Genomic DNA, 18,902 nt, shown 5'->3' on the forward strand with positions numbered 1-18,902 from the left:
ACTGCCTCTGGACTCAACAGACCTCATTTACACTGGATATTAAACTTCCCACATTTCTGATGGCCACAGTGAGTTCTCTGAGATGGCTTATAAAAGATTGAAGATATTTTGACATGCTACATCTAGGGGACCCATAGTCTTAGACAAGTAAATGTTAATCCTAACCTGACAAAAATTACTAAAAAGACCATGTATTTTGGCACAACACAGCAAATTATGAATACTTATTGTGCTTTTCATAGTATCCCATAAAAATCACGTTAAGTCAGAAAGGATTTTAGGTAGAATTATGTGGTGGTTTTAATGCATCAGACAACATTAGTTAGTTAGTTAGTTAGTTAGTTAGTTAGTTAGTTAGTCCCTGTAGGAAAATTTTATTTGCAGCATACTCTCACAGAGGCATCTGACATTTCACATTTGGCATGCATATATACACACACACACACACATATATATATATATATATATATATATATATATATATATATATATATATATATATATATATATATATATATATATATAAATCATTTAAAAACATGGTACCCCTACTCTGAATAAATATCCAGTCTACTAGCCATCAACTGAGGGAGGAGGAATTAAAAAACCTAATTGCTTGGGATATAAATTATAATTTTTTCCTATTACTTACACACATGAGAACACAATATAGACGACCTGATGGTAACAATTGGAAGGTGTTTGATAAAGGATGTCTCTCCTCATTGACAATCATGATAGCCTTATTTAGGACTCTTTCTTTGTATGTACCATCAATGGTCTTTAGTTCATTACCAACAACCTACTGGCTTACAGACTATTCACTTTCACCAGTGACCTCTTCTGGGCCTCAGATAATTTCCATACCAACAGATAACACAAAATGTTGCAATACTTTCAATAAAACACTATAAAACATGATCAACAATGTGTTGTTAACATTAAAAAACAATAACTTCTTTAAGAAGTACATCCTCTGTTGAAGCTTTTTCCCTATGCAATCAGTCCATACATGACACTTTAGTTTATTGTCCAACATCACACAAAAATATTTATAATTTGTTAAAGAGTCTCTATTATACATTTAAAAGCGTCATATTTCAGTTTTATGGGTCTCTAACAACATACTGATATGCATGCAAGGTCAAAAAACACTTTCATGGTCTTATAATATGAATTTATTTTTACCTAATTATCCCAGCGACTCCCATATAAATCGTTCAGCAATTCATTTGTTCCCAAAACCCTACTTAGTGCAAAGCTAATCTGCGTTGATTGGACCTATGACAGCCTGTTGCGATTGGTCGACAACGTTCAGCGCCAGACAGAGTGAAATGCCCAGCGTGGTTTGTCAAGCCCCCGGGTCGCCAAAATCGGTATAGGATCTGATCGCAACGGACGACTGAAACACGCTTCATAGTAAACTTACTAACACCACTGAAAACAGTATCAGGTTTTCAACTGTGTTATTCAGACACCTCACCCCCGAAAGCAGTGCAGTTAAACACCAGCATGATGCTCTATTCTTAAATGACACACATTCAATATTAATCTACACAACAGCAAAAGCTAAACTATTCTGAACCTTGACCGCTGCACGTGTGAAGGGTCAGCTAACGGTGGCCATAGCAATGACAAACAGCAGTGAAACAAAGCAGCACACGTCACGTTTTCAACGTGGCATTAGATGCGATATGAGAATATAAGGAGTTAACCTGATACCGCGCAAGCCATTACAAGTAACAAAACACAATTAAATACATAATTTGCAAGCTAGAGAAAACAAGGAGACAAGCCATTTACCTACACTTATGAAATGTGTCATAGGCCATGTCTGATTTCAATAATTAGCTTTCATTTCGGAGCTTTTCTCTCTTCTCAGATGTAGATCATTTCTGTTTGCAATCATTGCTGTTGCACCTCTTGCATGAAGTGTTATATGTTCTCAGGGCTTACCTACTCTCCTTTGCCCAACAATCACATCCCCAGCCAGGGGGTTGTAGCACTCACCAGCGCTCTCAGCATGCTCAACAACCTGCCTTTGTTTGACTTTGTGCCTAATAAACTGGCCTTATTTTGTATGCACCCCTGGTGTATTGTCTGTCCATTACAAAATGGAGGAAGAAACTAATCTATGAGCTGTGTACTGAAATTCCTGTCGAGCTCTGTCAAAGTCTCATACATCAGTGTCTTTTCTGATCCTTCCTTTAACAAACAAATGAATCGCCCATTGTAAGCATGACTCATGACTTCAGGGTCTGTCTTTGCTGCTGAGTTAGTAGGCGGGGCAGCAGGTTTAAATTTTCCTGGGTTTGCACGCACAACAATTGGCCATGGCTTATGTTTCATAGCCACGTCCAGCCGAAACGCCTTAAGACACGCTAACAAGATGATTTATTCGAACAACTATGAGTCGGTTCTTTTTTAGATGAATCAATAGTTATAAAAACTGTCGACTCTAAGATTTAAACCTTAGCTGGATATTTCATTTTACTTAGAGCTGTGTTGCACACTTTATGGAAGGTAATTTTCAAATACCCATAATAGGGGCTCTTTAACTGGATTTGCTCCCCATTAATTAATGCGAGATGAGTTTTGCTTTGTGTTCTCTCTCTAAAGTCAATAACTGTCACCTTAGTCTTAAAAATGTTTAGGAGAAGGTTTGAATTTTCACACCAGTTTAAAAAGAAGTCAAAAACAGGGCTGTGTTATTCCTCCTCTTCATTTAAAAAGGCTCACCAAAGCGGTATCATCTGCAAACTTTACAATATATATATATATATATATATATATATATATATATATATATATATATATATATATATATATATATATATATATTGTTTAAACAAACTTAGACAAGAATTTGTATATAAAATAAATAGTAACAGAGATAAAACACAACCCTGATTTGCTCCAGCTGAAATACACATTTTATATGAAATAAAGCCAGATAAAAATGGCTAAAAATGACCAATTATAGAATGAATACAATCTGGTCTAATCTATATTTGACTGTCTCAAAACTTTTCCGATCCTGTTTACAACTGCTGTATATTTAATGCTGAGTTGTCAACTTGTCATTGAATTGACAACAAAAAAAGCACATAAAAACCATGTCAGGAGAAGAATTTTACAGACTTTGTATATATACATATAGATAATTGGCTGCTTTGAAATCAGTTTGGAATGTTTGCCTTTAAAATATGCATGTAATTTATCTGTAAAACTAATGCCACTATGTTTGATTGTTATCTAATGCATTGAAATTATATAAAACGTGTGTGTCTTGAATGAAGTAAACTGCATTTCCTTCTAAATTTAGACAAAAAATCATGATTCTTCATACCACAATTACATGCCTTACTAATAGAGATATAAACGAACCCATGACACATGCATATTTATTGTCAGGGGACCATCAAGTTTCAGAAACCCTACAAAACGAAGGAGGAATAAAGCTCCCTGCTGTCGTGATGATGCTGGTAGAGGAAAGCCTGTCACACATGGCTCTTGAGGACAGATAAGATGAGCTGGAGGTTACAGAGATGCTGACATTTCCTTAATGCAGCTCACCTCTTCTTTTATAATTGGCTGCTGTTGATAAGATCCTGGTGGCAGCAGTGCTCAGGCTGTGATAATGACAGCTTCAGAGCATCAGTCGATAGATTAGGTCCACTACACAGCGTAGCCAGATTCCTCTTCAATGCATGCCAACACTCCGTAATAACGCTCTGACATCCATCTCACTGAGTGGTACAGTATAGACACCTGCGTCATTGCAGTCTGCGTGTCTCTCTTGAGCCAAACGCATTTCCTTCACATTGTCAGAAATACTGCATGTCCCCTATGAGAAATGAATGACTCATAGGCCATGGAAAAATTTTAAATAGGTTTTTTGAAAATTTATTTTAGTAAAATTCTGTTTTGTGGAATAACAGTGAATGTGATGATGTCTCAGCAGGTTGTTTTCACACCTCTAGTTTGAAAAAAATCAGGAAAGTGAATGAGTCCAGCTTTGTTAAGGGGGAAGTGTTAAGTGGCGAAAGAGCTTTGGGTTTGCTTGAAAAGGGGAGTTTTATTACGTGGACGTGCTGATTTTTATGGAGGCAACACAAATACAGACACATGAGAGATAGACAGTGACTACATTTACATGGACATCAAAAATTAAAATTGTTTGCCTTAATCTGAATAAGACAATAATATGATTAAAGTGTTTACATGAGTTGTTTTTGCATGTTTTTATGATACCGTTTTATATGTTATAAAGGTTGAGACATTGGCCTAACACCAATTCTCCCCCTTAGCCCTACCCCTTACCCCTTTAGCGCGTATCCGTGAAGGGGTAGTGGTGTCCCAATTCTCTTTAGCTTGAAGGCGTAGGGCTAAGGGCAAGTGGTATACACCCTTCAAACGAAGACTTTTCAGGACCACACTTGAAACCAAGGGGTTAGAAGATTTCCCAGAATACACTAGCTCCAGCTGCACCTGGAAGTAAGGAGATCCACAAATTAGTATTTCAAATTACAATTTTTTACAACAAACAAACACATGTTTTAATTTATTCATAACCGCGTTCATGTTTTACCGTCATGCTTTAAAAAAGAAAAAAATGCTAAAATAAAACCCGCTAAATTTTGCGATATATTCGCGATCTATAATCCCTAATCATAACTCCTGTACAGCAGTCCCCCAACTTTCTGACACTCGATGACTCTGGAATAACCTGTCAGAAAAGTCTAGTGAGCTTTTTTTTTTTTTTTTTTTTAATGAGCTTTTTCCAGTGTCTGCTATAAATGTTAATGCTGTTTTTGTGTGTTTACATTGATGAGTATGGCCACTGTGTTAAATGCACAGTATTACGATCTTATTGCCACATTAGATCATTATGATCAAAAATAGAATTTTGATTGGACCTTAAATACCTCTAATGAAACACCATAATGACAATTTATTTATTAATTCATTAATTAGTTTTTTTTTATATACTTATTTTATTTTATTAAAAAATGTTCAGAGCAAAGCAAAGACCATCTCCTATTTTTTTAAACAATTTAACACGTTTGATTTTTAAACAATTGTACTGGTTGTAACTTTATTGACATTAACATAAATAATGAATAACAACCTAGACTAATTGGAACTACATTAATGCGCCTATATGATTTATTTATTTATTTTATTTTATTTTTTTGCAAAAACTGCAACAAAGTATTGCTTAATTTCCTGTACATTTCAGATTACATACATATTGTGAATATTTGCATATTCATAAGAATACATGTTGTTTGTTGTATGTGCCTGATATTCATAAATCACCTGATTAGTAATAAATTTCACCTAATAAATAAATAAATTACATAAATAAATTTAAATATTTTAAAATAAAATATAAAATATTAACATGTATGGTGGCATGGTGGCTCAGTGGTTAGCACTGTCACCTCACAGCAAGCAGGTCATTGGTTTAAATCCCAGCTGGGTTAGTTGGCATTTCTGTTTGGAGTTTGCATGTTCTCCCTGTGTTGACGTGGGTTTCCTCCGGGTGCTCCGATTTCCCCCACAGTCCAAAGACATGCTCAAGTGTAGTCATAAAAAGGCGAATGGTCAATTTCGGTGGCTAGCAATGTAAACAAACAGACAAAGCAATGGTCAAACAAGGCAAGGCAAGGGAAACACCTCGTAAAGTTCACTAAATAGTTAAAAAAAATGTTGTAACAGGACTATGTTGTATCAGTATTACTGTAATGGTCTATATAAATTCATAGTAAACCTACCAAGACCACCAAACAGAGTCAACTTCTAACTTCCTTGCACTTTGGGACTTTTTAAGGCTGAAATAAACAAACAAATATGATGCTGACAATGTGTCTGCTTTTGAAGCCCAATATTACTTTAATCTTGACATTTGAGTAATTCTGCAACTTCAAACAGAGGAGCATCTGACTGTGTTAGACATGTCACTTGAAAAAGAGAGAGAATAGATTAAAGACGATCAGATTTTTTTCCCCAATTTTTTTTATTAAGAAGGATGTCAAGTTCCCCCAAGCAGCGCTTGCACTAATACATCTTCCCTTCCTGTTTAATGAGAGAATCTTGTTTTAAATGTTAAATGGATCTGCTTGTCATACTGTTACACCTGCTTGTCTTACACCTGCTGTTTGATAGACATTACACAAAGTTTCCTATTTCAAAGAGGAAGCAGCCTAGACATGCGTTCATGGAACTTTTTGACAGCAGCATTGCTGAGTTTTGTCCCCTCAGTGCCAAAGGGAAGAAAGAATAGGAGAACAGAGAACATAAGAAATCTTCTCTTATGTGGGATGAGTGAATTGTGAGATACACATCCCTTTGGGAGAACAAACTCAGGGGTAGCTAGGGAAAAGAAAGCATCATTGGGGGAAAAGTGGTGCTGTAGCAACTCTTTTAAACCGATTTGCTTCCAAGGGAGCAAGACTGGATATCTGTTAAATTCCAAGAAAATCCAAAAGAAAGGAGCTGAAAATCAAGGATGAGATGTGTCCATGTTGACCCTGTGTGAACAGAATGGGCTATGAGTACATCTCCAGTGTATCGAGCCTCAGGCCTGTCTACTCTTGAAGAGAGCAGCTTGTTCCAGCTGAAAAGTTTTGGATCAACCACCTGCTCTACCATATCAAACTCAGTAACACATTGACAGGTCCAGCTGGGTTTGTTTTTTAGCTAGGTCTGTTCATTCAGTAAAGATTAATTTAAATAAATGCATATAAGATGTGTTTAAACAAAGAACATGATGTTATTCTACAATTCACAGTAACTTACTTTTCTAGCCTAGTACCTTGAGGATCTCAGACTGTTCTTCAGACCATTTTGAATCCCATATACACATAAACCAACCCAGGCTAATTCTGATTATGTACCCCAATATAAATTTCTGTTGAGAGCAAAATACATCCCAAGAGCTAAATTTTTTGTAGTTTTTGTTTCCCCGAATCTAACAGAGGCCAATGTGTATGCTTTTTCAGATCTAAAATTTCTCTCACAATGACATTAGCGCCTGCTGTTCTCACAAAAAAATCTACCAGAGGCCACTGTCGACTGACTGATTTACTGACTGACTAAATGACTGACCCCCCCTACCCCCCCACCCTTCCCTTAACCCAACCAATAGTGTTTCATAATGCAATACAGAAAAAAAAGGCCCCTGATTTTTACCACATTTTCAGATTTTAACCCATTTCTCATCCTGTTATTTACTTGTTTTTTTTTTATTTTTTAGCTGTTTTTTCTTCTTACCTGCTTTTTGGAACTGTTCCTCATCGGGCTCTGTTGTCAACCCCATTCTTGCAGTCAACTTGGCTCTGCATCTCATGTCCACCGACATACATGGTGAGCTACTGGACAAACTGGAAAAAGCAGTCCATATGGAGGTAAGAGGTCAGCTAGTAAGCGAGAAAAGGAACGGTATCACACCGCCCCGTATCATTCATATGTAGCCACTCTCTGGCTTCGTAATTCACAATCTCCAGAAGGGCTACGTTATCAGAATAAGCCTATCAAAAAATATTAGTTTTTGCTCGTTCAAACTACTTATTTAAAATGAGTTGAAACAACACAATTCTTGAGATTTCATTGGGACAACTTTATTTTTATTTTTTTTGTTCAATCCGCATAAGTTTGTTAAAAGTGTTAACTTAATTTGTGTTGGGACAACATGAATGAATTGTGTGAAACCCTGCATTTTTTACAGTGTATGTTGGCATAAACTAAAGACTCAAGCTCTAAGCAGATCATTTAAATTTCTGAATCATAAACTGAAGACTCTGATAAGACTATTTGAATTAGTGAGTCTTTAACTGAAGGCACACCAGTTCATTGAACTTAGGAGTCATTAATTGAAGACTCACTCTAACCAGATTGTTGATACCTGTGAGTCAATAGCTACAGACTCAAATTAACCAGATCATTTAAACCTGTGAAATGTTAACTGGAGAGTCACTGTGAATAAATCATTTAAATCAGTAAATCATTACCTGAAGACTCGGTCTAACCATATTATCTGAATGTGTGAGTAGTTAACTGAACACTCACACTAACCAGATCTCAACTCTAATCGGTTCATTTGAACCAGCAAGTCATTAACTGAAAACTCTCCGTCAGAGTATTTATTGTGTCATTAAAATATAACTATCATTCTCTTTTCACTTTCACACTACTTTTTAAGTAATGCCAGAAAATAATCCTTGTGTAACAGGCTTGCTGAGGGATTGGGTATTTACTAAATTTTTACCATAAAAAAATGTAGCACTTTACTCTTCATGTGCTTGATTCTGATTTGCTCCCAAAATAGAGAAAATTATAAAGACATGATTGACCAAATACTTTCAGTTAAGTCACTCAACCTCCAAGATATCCAGTCGAAGATATAGGTGTCTCTTTCTTCAGCAGTAGAAGATCTTTAGCAGAACCTGCTGCCCCATGGAGATTCATAAAACTCAAGCCAGTGACTACCATCACTTTGAGAGTCCATTATAAAGCTAAAAGGTGGCAGTGCTTGCTGCAGTCTTGCTAATTGAAATTGTGCTGAACAAGATATCTATAATTGTTGTCTCAAGAGTTTTCTGGCTTTGGAATTTAGTGAATAAAACAAATCAAAGTTGACAGCATAATTACAACAGTTAGAGGAACTTAGAGGAAAAACTCAAATTACTGGTGACACTCAGCCGTTCAGTGACTTGTTTATTAAGTTTTGTAGAAAATGAGAATGCGCACCATTTTTATGCAGCCCAGGCTTTAAATGTCTTACCATTATGAAGGGCATTTTGGTGGGCAATGTATAGGTTAACTTTGGAAGTGGGCATGGGCTTTAGAAAGACTTTGACATCTGTGAAGATCTAATTATTAAGGAATGAACCGGAGATCACTGGTATTAGTGAATTGAAAGCAAAGTGTTTAGTTAATAGCACAACTTAACTGCACAACATCAGTGTATGGGCATTGTTCAGTCTAAGATGAGGATCTTGACATTTCACTAAAGCTATTGTGCTCATTTTAATACGATTTTCAGCACCATAATCATAGGCTTTAAATGTGAAATTATAGTCACTTGGCTTTTCAAAGAGTATTCCTGAGTGCAGAAACATTATGCTCATTTAGTCTAAGAGGGCAAGAGGATTGTTAAAAGATTAAAAGGTATCTGTATTTAATAACTTTGTTAATGTTGGTTAATAAAAATAGAACTTTAAATTGTTGGAAATATATAATATGATTATCATTTTATTTTATTTTTTATTTAAAAGAAGACCATTTTAAAGTGACAAAGATTGGAGAATTTTTGAAATCTTATATATTTTAAATGCATGTAATAAAATAGTTAAGTTAATGTTCTGGACAATCACTTGCTGTCTAGTATAGTTACCTTATTTGGTTCCACGTTATATCAAGTGGCCTTAACTAACATGTACTTACACTAAAATTAAGCATTTGTTATAATATCCTGATTGTGTAACTACATGTTTTTAAATTGTACTTGATTGATTAAAGACATGCATGTAATTACATTTGTAATTAATTTCTGTAATTACACTGTTGCTCATCCCTTACACTTTATTCCACCCTTAAACCTATCCATACCACTAAACCTGTCCCTAAGCTTACCGATATCGCACCACAAGACCACCACAAGTCTTCTGCAATACATTCTGAACACATTAAGTACATTGAATAAATTTTTTGATGCAAGTACACAGGCCTCTTAATATAACGTGGAACCTTTTTTTCTTTTTTACTGCCTCTAATTTAACAAACCCAGGAGCTACGTATTTTGTAGTTTTTGCCCCCCGGCACCCCAATATTTTTACCATGTTTTAAGATTTTACCACATTGTCACCCTGTTATTTTTTATATACATTTTTTTTTTTTTGCCTTCAAATTTTGTCTTACCTGCTTTCTGGAACCGTTCTTTTCCGGACTTATGGAACTGCTGACCACCGACGCACATGTCCAGCTTCTGGACAAACTGGTAACAGCAGGAAAGCTGTCCAAATGTAGGCAAGCCATACCAAGAAAAAGAACGCCGTCATACCACCCCATAGCCTTCTTTCTAAAGACGAAATGCAGCCATACTCTGGCTACATAATTTGCGATCTCCAGAAATGTACATAGGACTACGTTTTCAGAATGAGCCCATGTTAGATTTCACTTTAGACAAAATAAATATAATAAAATAAATAATTGTTTCAATTCATCTTCATTTTTATTGCGCTTTGCAATGTAAATTGGATCAAAGCAGCTTAACATACAGTAGATAAAGAAAGGAGAGTAAAAGCCATAATATTTAAAATTGTGGAACGTTCAAGAAACTCAGAGAGGCTTGAAAGTGAATGCTGGTTAATTTCTAGTAAACTAAAACTGTTTTAGTTCAGTTTAGTATAAAGGTCACGAATGAAATTCAGTTTTGATCAGTGTAAACCAAATGTAACTGCTGAAAGCTGAAACACTAAACAGTGTAGCCAGTGACCAGTGACGAGGAACAAACTTCTCCAATTGATGGAAGTGAAGACAAAACAACAAGTAAAGAACAAAAACCTTGAGAAAACAGGCTCAACTGGATATTACTCCTCTGGACCAAACATTTTGTGCATAGCTGCAGACAGGATGCTGGAGTCTTAAAAATGATGGACATCCGTCGTCGAGAAGCTGCAGGTCTGAGTAGGTTATTGGTGGGTGTTCAGACTATCTGACGGGATTAATGCAGAGACTCGTCTGTCACTGGGGTCTTTCCAGGAACTCTCAACCTATCTATGACCATGACTTTTAGACCGTGGGATAAGGAAAACAGACAAGCATAGAGTAAGCATACAATAGATGCCGTGCTCATGATTTCTTTTTGGGAAATGTTCCCAGCTCTGGTTGCTCTAAATAATGTAGCCTAACGAACCTTTAGAGGATTTGGATTTCAAAAGATATACATTTGTTGATTAAAGTACATTTTAACATAACCTCTTAGGGTTGTTATAAATAAGTAAATAATTATTTACATGCTGAAAATTGTATGCATCTCTCTCGTCTTAGTAGCATATTACTTCTTTGCATATTTAATAATTTGCCATGATTGCTATCTTGATTTATTTATTTTTTACTTGATTGTGCTGTGAATGGCTAATTCTTTAGTATAATCAGTCAGGTTTAATCAGTCTGCTTGTGTTATTTTGCATGTAAATTGAAGATGGGCTGATATATGAAGACATTGAAAATGCAGAATGTCTAGACTGTGGGTAATGATGTGTCTTTATTGATGGCTGCTCTCTATTAAACTCTCCATGTGTTGAAGCACAGGAGGTGCTGCTCCAGCAATGCTGTCGGACAAACACAAACCCTTCAACAGCTCAAAACTCTAAATCGCACACCATCCTAAATTGTGGAGCCACAGGGGAAATGTGCCACACTGCCACTGAGCTGGAACCCAAAACTAATTATTCCCTTAATCCGGTCAGAAGAGGGACAGAGAAAAAAAAATATTTGTGTAAACACACAGATGTCGGATCACTGCACATTGTTAAAAAGAACATTGTTCTTAGTATCATGGATTGACTATGTGAAACTTGAGAAGGGCATTTATGAGATTTGATGAACAAATAAATAAATAAAAAATAATGCTAAAGAATGAAGAACTGTATTAAAAAACAGTATACTGTAAATAAAATCCATTAATAAACAGTTTATGTAATTTGTTATTCATTGGAGTCTTCTGTCTATTTGTACATACTGTGTGAAGGCATTATGTGATATTGATTTTTGCTGATTTTTGGTGTTTGGAAAATTCAACTCTGCAGTTCAACAAGATGACTTTTACTGGAATTTTTGTTACTTTCAAACAATATTCTATAAAAAAAATAATATGTAGAAAGAAGTCTATACTAGTAATAGTAGTAACAATTAATACCAGGCTTTTGTTCCATAATTAACATTAATATCAATCCAGACAATGGTTTACATGAAACCAAAAAACCAAATCAAAAAATTCAATAAAAGTAACTTTTAAAGCTTTTCTGCATCAAAAGTCGTAGAGGAGAGATCAATGTCCCATAAAGCAGTTAAAAAATAAATGGAAAAACAGTAATTTATGGTAATTTTGACAGTGTAGTTTTAAGACATTGCACAAAAATGTAAAGAAATTAACTTATTATTATTATTATTACTGATTATTTTTCAGACCACAGTCATCTTGAATTACACTTAAGTGCTATTGTTCTAGGTTTTTATCTCATCTCATTTCCATCCCTTTTCTGGGTTGGGTCATGGGGGCAGCAGTCTTAGGAGAGAATCTCAGACTTCCCTCTCCCCAGACACTTTCTTCGGGTGGATCCAGAGGCATTTTCAGGCCAGCCGAGAGACAAAGTCCCTCCAGAGTGTCCTGGGTCTTCCCCGCGGCCTCCTCCCAGTGGGACATGCCTGGAACACCTCCCTAGGTTGGCGTCCAGTAGGCATCCGAAACAGATGCCGAGCCACATCAGCTAACTTATCTCGATGTGAAGGAGCAGCGGCTCTACTTCGAGCTCCTCACAGGTGACAGAGCTCCTCAACATATCTATAAGGGTGCGCCCTGCCACCTTGCGAAGGAAACCTATTTTAGCTGTTTGTATTCCAGACCCAAAGCTCATGACCATAGGTAAGAGTAGGAACGTAGATTGACCGCTAGCTCTTTCTTTACCACAACGGACCATTGATCGCATTACTGCTACTGCTGCACCAATCCTCCTGTCAATCTTACGTTCCATCTTTCCCTCTCTCATGAACAAAACCCCAACATACTTGAACTCCTCCACCTGGGGTAAAAACTTTCCTGCAACCTGGAGATCGCAAACCACATTTTTCCGGTGGAGCACATGGCCTGAGACTTGGAGTTGCTGATTCTCATCCCAGCCGCCTGACACTCAGCAGCAAGTGCATTATTCTATGTTATGAACCTTTATTAAATAAATTCACACCTTAATTTTAAAATAATCTGAGATTTATTTAGTGGTAGTGTTTTCCAAGTAATTAGCACTGAGACTTTTAATAGACAATTTAGTAGCTATAAGGCAAAAAACTTTTTTACTAATATTATTATTATTATTATTATTATTATTATTATTATTATTATTATTATTATTATTATTATTATTATTATTATTTAATTTTTATAAAGGTCATGAAAAAAGACAAAGAGTGAGATGTTAAGTTAGAATTATTCATTGTAGTGCTTTACACATTAAACATTGTGTCAAGGCCCTTCAGAAAGCAGAAAATCATGGTGCTATTTATAATAATATTTTCATATCTTCATAAATTGGTCACATTCGAGCTGTTTGGTAATGTACAGTTTTATCTATCTAAATAGCCTTTACTAATGTATTCAAAATAGCAAGCAGGTTTATGATACCCTAATGGTGTTATCTGATTTTTCCCAACCATGAATACAACATAAATACAAAAACAATGTAAAATTGGCTAAATTTGTGTTTATTAGTTCATTATCATTATTAACCAATCTGTATGTAGACTGGATTTCAAAATGACCCTGTATCAAAATAAATTTTTAATTCAGTTGGTCTGTCCTGCAATGAGAACAAAATATTAAATAAAAAAAAAATATATATATATATATATATATATATTAATAGTAAAGTACTCATATTTCTACATTCTTACAACTATTTTTCTTTTTTTTTATTACTAGTTAGGATTGGTTTTGAGAGGGGAAAATTGGCCTTAGACTGGCATTATCCTAAAGAGGCAAGCAAAAGTTGCTGCAATTCCCAATTCTGATTTTGTAATGAGGCTGGACAGTTTTCCACCTTTGAAATTGTAGGACTAGGGTCTTCAGGATGTGACATGCATCTCAATCGAAACTCCACGAAGCTAAGCCGAAGTAAATCCACCCAGCTTTGTTGTTTTATCTGTCTACTTTGCATTTCTTAATGAGCTTGTCAGTATTCTGTGGTTTCATGTAGATTTTTCTGGATCTGTTCATAGACTTGTTTTGGTTTTGGCAATTCTTCATTCAAAACCTGCAATGCAGATCTTCACCAGTTTTACACAGACTTGTAATTTGGTAATATTTCACAAATAACCAACTGTCAACCAAAAACAAATCTAGGATTTTTGTCAAAGGGGAATTAAGCTATGAGAGATGGGGTATGAATATCAAATCAGACTTAATGTACTATTGCCGTCCTCAGTGCTGTTTGATTTATGACCACATAAGCAAGTATGCATAGCACATACAATTTATACATAAATTTGTGTAAATGTTTGCAGTTTAATTGACTGGTAGTGGTTAAACTATGTCCTGTGGTATCCTTCTTAGATTATTCATGCTGAGCTGACTCCATTTGTCTTATTACCTGTATCAGAGTTAAACGTGTAGTGGCGGACTGTACATTTTACAACTAGGCCTTCGGTGTTGTCCTGGATGAATTATTCCACCTCCTAATATCTGCATAATGACACCACAGCAATAGAAACCATGAATATTACTCAAAAATACAGTCTAATAGGGGATTTTATCACAGAGAGGTAACTCATGTAGCAAGAATTAATGCTATTACTATAACAAGAACCCCAAGATACCACGCTGCACAATGCACATCATTATAGCTGAAGCATCTAACACAGTGACAAAAAATACAGTCCAAAATAGAGTTGTTCTCAAATAAGATCTTTGCATGTGCTTTGTCATCTAACTGTTTAACAAAGCTGACTCGTGTGGCATTTCGTCTTCACAAGTCTCCCAGCCTGTCTGCTTTAATACGTTCCAGCACAACCGGAGAGGCTTGAACGCTTTCCTCGCACCTGCATTTCAAGGATTTGCCTGTTCCTAAACTATTTCCCTGATTTACCCCTGTTCCTAAACTTTCTAGAAGAGGGTAAAATATATATCTAATATATTTGAAGTTAATTCTTACCTTCCACATTCATACTTAACTCTGTGTTTTGAGATGCAACGTTTGCTACATTTCCTGTGAGATTTGGATTTAGGGGTAGGAATGAGGAAGGGCCAGTTTCAGCTAGTTGTACCTAAATCAAAGTTAAAATTAAGAGGTGACAGGGCTTTTTTTTTTTTTTTTTGTCAGCCCCCTTGTCTGCCTTTAAATATTAGGTCTTGATGCTTTCAAGTCTCATTTAAAAAATCACCTTCTTTCCCTTGCTTTTTGATTACAATTAATTAATTTTAATCTGTTTTACATATTTTGCTTATATATAAGTATAAATTTTGTATGCTGGTCTTTTTGTAAAGCACTTTGATCAACATCTGTTGCTTTTTAATGCAGTGTTTATGTCTTTTAACACACACCCTATGACTTTCATTCTCATGCCAATACTGCCCACCAGTCTGCCTCTCCAAGCACCACTGTGGCATAGATTTAAAATAAATATGGTGAGATATACTTGCATAAACATAAACATGTCATTATATCTTGCAAATATCATCAAAATACAATGCAGACCGTGATAAAGGTCCAAATGTAAAATTAAGTGTTTTAACTTTATGATGAGCCTTTCACAGTGCTGCTGAAGTGTGTGTGGTTTTCTGCACTAACTTAGTAGGCTAACAATAAATTAATTTAAGACTGTTTCTACATTTAAAGTTTTCCAGAATGCATTGCAATAATCAGCAATAATAACACTGTGAAAATAACATTTATTTACACTCATGCCGGTTGCAACACTGAAAAACTAAAAAAGTTAAGGTACCCCACAGCATTCGAGGAAACCGATTGCAACAAACCATTTAAGTTCAAAAACTAATCCTAATGAGAAGTGAACTTAATCCATTTGAATAAATGAAGCAATTTGAGCACAGTAAAACCCAATAAATAAAGAGAACTCAAACCAACTGAGTACTGTAAAACCAGATAAATTAAGGCAACTCAAACCATTTGAGGAAAGCGATAGCTACATACCATTTGGTTAAAAAAAAAAAAAAACGAATCTATATGAGTACTGTGAACTTACTCCATTTAAGTTAAAGTAATGAGGTAGATAATTAACTGACTACCTTCAATACTGAGTTCAAAACTCTTTCAAATGAGTAGAATTAACTTTCAGTACATTTTGAACTACACTCATGTCATTTGATAAAGTTAACTGTTGGGTTAGACAATGTACAGTAGGTCTGATCGTCCAATCAAAGGACAAGAAATTGCTGACATTGTCAAATGCCTACTACATGGCCCTGTGCTGCCAATTCGAAATTTGATTGGCTAAAGTAACAGGTTACTGCCGTTTATTTAATGCTACAAATGCCTGCACTTGTTGACTCTGAAGGCCTCCGGGCAGATTTCCTTGATGTTGGTAACACAATTGCTGAAAAATGATTGGTTTAAAGCTCTAATACAATTGTACGCTACTAGAAGCAACACAACCAAGAGAAAAGCTGTGAAATGAAGACAACAGACTATAGGAAATAATTTAATTTACTTCTTTGGGCAGCGGAAAAGGCTTTGTTGGACCTGATAGCCCACCAGTGCCATGATAATAGAATAATAATAGATCTAGCTTTATCGTTTGTCTACTGTCTGTGAGAAGAACGTGGAGTTATGCATGTTTTTTATCTCATCTTATGTTACATCTTCTCAGCCAATCAATTTGAAGAATGACTCTCATGAGGTAACATTGCTGCAAAAGCGCAGCCATGCTTAGGTCAGTAGTTTCCAGCTTGAGTTTGATCGTTTATGTGCTGAGAAGGTGAGAAGGACGGGAGTTTGCCCTTGATGTTCTTGTTTTTCCCCATTCAAATGCATCATGTGAACGTGTTTTTTTCCAAAGTTGATCTCATCAAAACAAAGCCACAAAATTGTCTTATTACAGATACTCTGAATGGGCTTTTGCACACCTGTGAGTGTGTTAAAAATGTGCACTGCTTTAAAGCCAACCAGCAGTATGTTACTTTTATAGTGGTGGCCATTAGGTCTTTAAATGAGTCTACGGAGAAGGGAGATGCACCTACAAAATTATGTATTGTATGTTGTTTGGTAATATTTTGTAAATGAACGAAGTCTGAGTCTGATGTTGTAGTTTATTATGGCAACCAATTTGTACCTGTAATGTAAAGTAACGCTGACAATATGGAGTGCGGTTGCAAACGCAGGTTTATTGAGAATGGGTAGCAAAAGACACTCAAGAGCAAATAGATGTATGAAGGCAAATCCAGAGTCATAGTCAAAAACACAGGTGATGGTCAAAAGGCAGGAAGCAGACAACATAAAACAAACAAAACAAAGAAAGGTTCAAACACGGAAGGCAAGGCAAGGAAAACGTGTCGTAATGTTTAAAATCAGTATAACAAGACTCAGCACAGATGTGTGTACGCTGTTTTTAAAGTCCTAGTAATCAGTCTTTGACAATCCTCTTGCTGTGTGTTGGCAATCAGTCAGGATCAGGAATCAGTGTAAGTGTGTGGTGCATGACTGGAACTTGTAGTCAATATGCCGGTGGATTTGTAGTCCTTATAGTGATTTGCATGTTTACCAGCGATCTGCCAGGATTAGATCACTGGTGATTGGCACAGTACCACAAAAAAAAATCCCTCAACATCTAGGAACACGCAGGTATCCGATGACAGCGACTTGGAGGTGGAATTTGAACCTTCCCACTAAGATACGCCTAGTTTTTTTTTTTTTTTTTGTACATTTTTCTTTCAATTCATTCAAAATAATTTAAAATATCCCAGTTCGTTTTTTTCCATATAAGAATTTAAAACATTTATTAATTACTTTAATAACTTTACCGCTTTAATAACTTAAAAATGTGCAGTCGTTTAATAACATATTTTGATGAATTATTATGCAATAAAAGAATTAACGTTAATAGTAAATTATGGTTGAGACTCCTCCTGTGTGTTCTCAAAGGAAAAAATGGGGTAAAGTATTCTAAATGCAAAATTTTCATCCCTTTTTAAAAGAAGCTGAACCAAATCGATGACCTCCAGAGATTTGAGCAGGGATGAGCCTGATGATCTTTTGTTTGTGGCATTCAAAATCATTAGGCATCAAAAGTTGTATTAGAAAAGCCATTAAATCTCGTAATGTGATCATCGCCAAGCCTGAAATTGGCACACAATAGGGTTTACCACTGATATGGTCTTCTTTCTTTCTTTTTTTCTTTGTGTATGTATTAGTATGTATTCATGCATGTCCATAACAGTCAAAATTTTGGAAAAAATGTTTATAGAATCCATGCATAATTACTTCTAAACAATTGTACGATCATGTTATAATATGATATAGTATGTTATATCATCTCATGAATAACAGTGATAATGATGTTAATACAGAACATATCTTTAACACAACTATACAAACTATTACTATTCTACTATATTCTGGTAGTACATAAATGAATGTCTTTCAAATGTAAAATGTCTTGAATGTCTTTTATGAATGTTATGAACTTTAAAAAATACTCTGCAGCCATACGGTTCTTGATTACAGCAACTGTCTACAAGAGAGTTAGACTCATTAGCATAAGCAGCACTTAATTACATGGATGAAATTAACTGTCCAATTACATGGAGAGTTTAACATGAAAAGCTTTTTTGTTTTAGGGGTTGGACTCTAGTTTAGATTGTTTGTACCAGTGAGCCACTGGGTGTCCTTTTGTTATCAAGCAAACCCTTTAGATGGATCTCTCATTTTGCTTATAAATGAGATAAGGTGCAATACGATGGAAGAAGTCCCACGTTGTATTTATTTATTTGTATGAAACAACATTTATGAAACCGTTGTATTCTATTAGTTTAGATTTAAAAGAGTTATATTAGTGATTTCAAATATGAAATTTAATTAAAATATTTATATTGTTAAGTAGGGGCACAGTGGTTCAGTTGTTATCACCAGTTAGCATTTCTGTATAGAGTTTGCATTTTCTGCCTTTGT

General features: G+C 35.4%; 2 protein-coding genes across 4 annotated transcripts in view; both read left to right on the forward strand.

The window, feature by feature from the left end:
• atp7a (ATPase copper transporting alpha) overlaps nt 1-18,902 on the forward strand; it is an 813,718-nt gene that overhangs the window by 525,869 nt on the left and 268,947 nt on the right. The gene's annotated exons all lie outside the window — the stretch shown is intronic.
• Nucleotides 1-18,902, forward strand: part of LOC147833953 (uncharacterized) — a 151,178-nt gene that overhangs the window by 80,093 nt on the left and 52,183 nt on the right. The window contains exons 3-4 of one of the 2 annotated variants that reach the window (XM_087281483.1): nt 7,262-7,412; nt 11,320-11,835. The exons of the other annotated variant lie outside the window; for it this stretch is intronic. Of the exons in view, the coding sequence (XP_087137609.1) occupies nt 7,262-7,412; nt 11,320-11,574 (406 nt within the window). The 3' untranslated portion in view covers nt 11,575-11,835. Of the gene's footprint in view, nt 1-7,261; nt 7,413-11,319; nt 11,836-18,902 lie in introns of those variants that run through there. 2 annotated transcript variants of the gene reach the window in all.

This window comes from Danio rerio, chromosome 14 (assembly GCF_052040795.2).
Source record: "Danio rerio strain M-AB ecotype USA chromosome 14, GRCz13ab, whole genome shotgun sequence".
In the NCBI taxonomy this organism is placed as follows: Eukaryota; Metazoa; Chordata; class Actinopteri; order Cypriniformes; family Danionidae; genus Danio; species Danio rerio.